General features: G+C 50.8%; 1 protein-coding gene across 1 annotated transcript in view; it reads left to right on the top strand.

The window, feature by feature from the left end:
* Window positions 1–39: 39 nt before the first annotated feature.
* Window positions 40–2,180, top strand: part of LOC306839474 (gamma-aminobutyric acid type B receptor subunit 1-like) — a gene marked incomplete at its 5' end in the record, with an annotated part of 15,365 nt that continues 13,224 nt past the window's right edge. The window contains 3 exons of the mRNA XM_079368200.1: window positions 40–207; window positions 831–1,022; window positions 1,771–2,016. Coding sequence (XP_079224326.1) covers window positions 40–207; window positions 831–1,022; window positions 1,771–2,016 — 606 coding nt within the window. The remainder of the gene's footprint in view (window positions 208–830; window positions 1,023–1,770; window positions 2,017–2,180) is intronic.

Here is a 2,180-nt window from a genome sequence, read left to right as displayed (position 1 = left end):
TCACATTGATTGGCTGTGTAGCGGAGGTTACCATGGTAACAGCTGGAGAGAGAGTGTGGGTTCAGTCTCCTCACCGGGGGGTCTTTCAACTCGTTCTTTCATCCTCACACTGTGACTGACTCCTCTCTGTTCTCCTCTCAGCGCCAGGACGCCAGAATCATCGTGGGCCTGTTCTACGAGACCGAGGCCCGCAAGGTGTTCTGTGAGGTAGCGTGACCCAGTTTACCCGCAAATTAAAACATCAAAGACACCGCCTGCGCTCTAATTCACGTTATCTCAGGATTTAGTGCTCCGGGTTCGTTTCACGCCGGATCAATCCAGAACTCTGAAATAATGACGTCTTGAAATCACCTCACGCTCCAAAGGTCAAACAGAGCGTTTTAAAACGTTGTGCCCAGCTCTTCTCACAGCGGAGTGACCATGAACCAACCGGACGCGCCGCTCAGCTTTTTACGTCTTAAAGAAACCGGAGATGTGTGAAAATCAGGCTGCAGCGGGAATTCATGTTCACACATGCCGCTCACAGCGGGACCCTGTCCCAGTTTGATGGGAGGAGGGGGGGGGGGGGGGGCAGAGGGGGGGTTCTGATGCAGTCCGACACTATAGTGAGAAGATTTGCCTTCATGTCAATGCTCCGATCAGTTCAACAGATTCAGCTCCTCCTCTCAACACTCCTGAATATTCCCTGCTGCGTTCTCATATATTTATTTACTACCTGCTGACATATTTGGGAGATGACAGCGCCGTGTCTGTTATAGTAAATGTGGAGTGATTTAGAGACTTCCCAGGTCGTGGACGCTGGGTGATTTACAGTCTCTCTCTCTCTGCAGGTGTACAAGGAGAAGCTCTACGGGAAGAAGTTTGTGTGGTTTCTGATCGGCTGGTACGCTGATAACTGGTTTAAGATCAAAGACCCGTCCATTAACTGCACGGTGGAGCAGATGACGGAGGCCGTGGAGGGTCATGTCACCACCGAGATCGTCATGCTCAACCCCGAGACGGTGCGAGGAGCCTCCAACCTGGTGAGTCAGCTGGAGAGTGTCTGACTGTATGCTTCCTGCAGACACCTGCTGCAGATGGTGCTGGATGTTTGGAGCTTTTAGAGGCCACGGTCCGCTCTCATTGACCCTCTTAGCCGAGTGTTCAGCTCCAGCGTCACGCTCAGGCGACTGGACGGCTGAACTCACACGGACAAACATGGACAGAAATGTTCACATTATGAGTTTATATAAGCCTGATTGATATCGATCCATCCTAATGTGAGCGTGTGTGATTTAATGGATCACGTTGTCATGGTGACGTAACAGCCGACTTTACTGCTTTAATATCTGCAGACAGTGTGCGGACTCTGCTCACTGTGAGCACCCAGCTAGTTTCTCTCTTTGTTTTACTTAAAGGTCACATGACCTCCTCTTCTTCTTCAGGTGAAATCAGTGTCCTCGCTCCTCTTCATCATGTGTGTGAAGTGTGTTGTTGTAAATCCACTCTGATCCTGTATTTGATCATGTCTATAAACCCCTCTATTTCAGCCCTGCTCAGAACAGGCTGTTTCTGTGTCTGTAGCTTTAAATATGTAAATGAGCTGTGTCTGACCACGCTGCTTTCTGGCTCCATGTCCTATTGTTTATGGTGAGAAGGCAGACTCAGAGGGCAGAACAAACACCTAGCTGTGGGAGTGTCACCCACCTGGGGGAGGGGCTACTGCCCTTTGTGATGTCATGAAGGGAAAATCTCCAAACGCGTCCTGATCACATCTCTCTCTCCTCTCAGACCTCTCAGGAGTTTCTGGCCCGGCTGATGTCTAAACTCGGGGGGAAGAATCCAGAGGAGACAGGAGGTTTCCAGGAGGCCCCGCTGGCCTATGACGCTGTGTGGGCTCTGGCTTTGGCCCTCAACAAGACAGTGGGGCCCCTGAGAGCCAAGGGCCACCGGCTGGAGGATTTCAACTACAACAACCGAGGAATCACAGCCGAGATCTACAGAGCGCTCAACACCAGCTCCTTCGAGGGCGTGTCGGTGCGTACAGGGGAGCATGTTTACGTTTGTTGATTTGAATGAAATGAATTGATTTACTCTAATCTGTTTACTTCTCTCTCTCTCTCTCTCTCTCTCTCTGTCTCTCTGTCTCTCTCTCTCTCTCTCTCTCTCTCTCTCGCTCTGTCTCTCTCTCTCTCTCTCTC

Source organism: Symphodus melops, assembly GCF_947650265.1.
Source record: "Symphodus melops genome assembly, chromosome: 18".
Taxonomy (NCBI): domain Eukaryota; kingdom Metazoa; phylum Chordata; class Actinopteri; order Labriformes; family Labridae; genus Symphodus; species Symphodus melops.
This window is presented reverse-complemented; position numbering and strand designations above follow the sequence as displayed.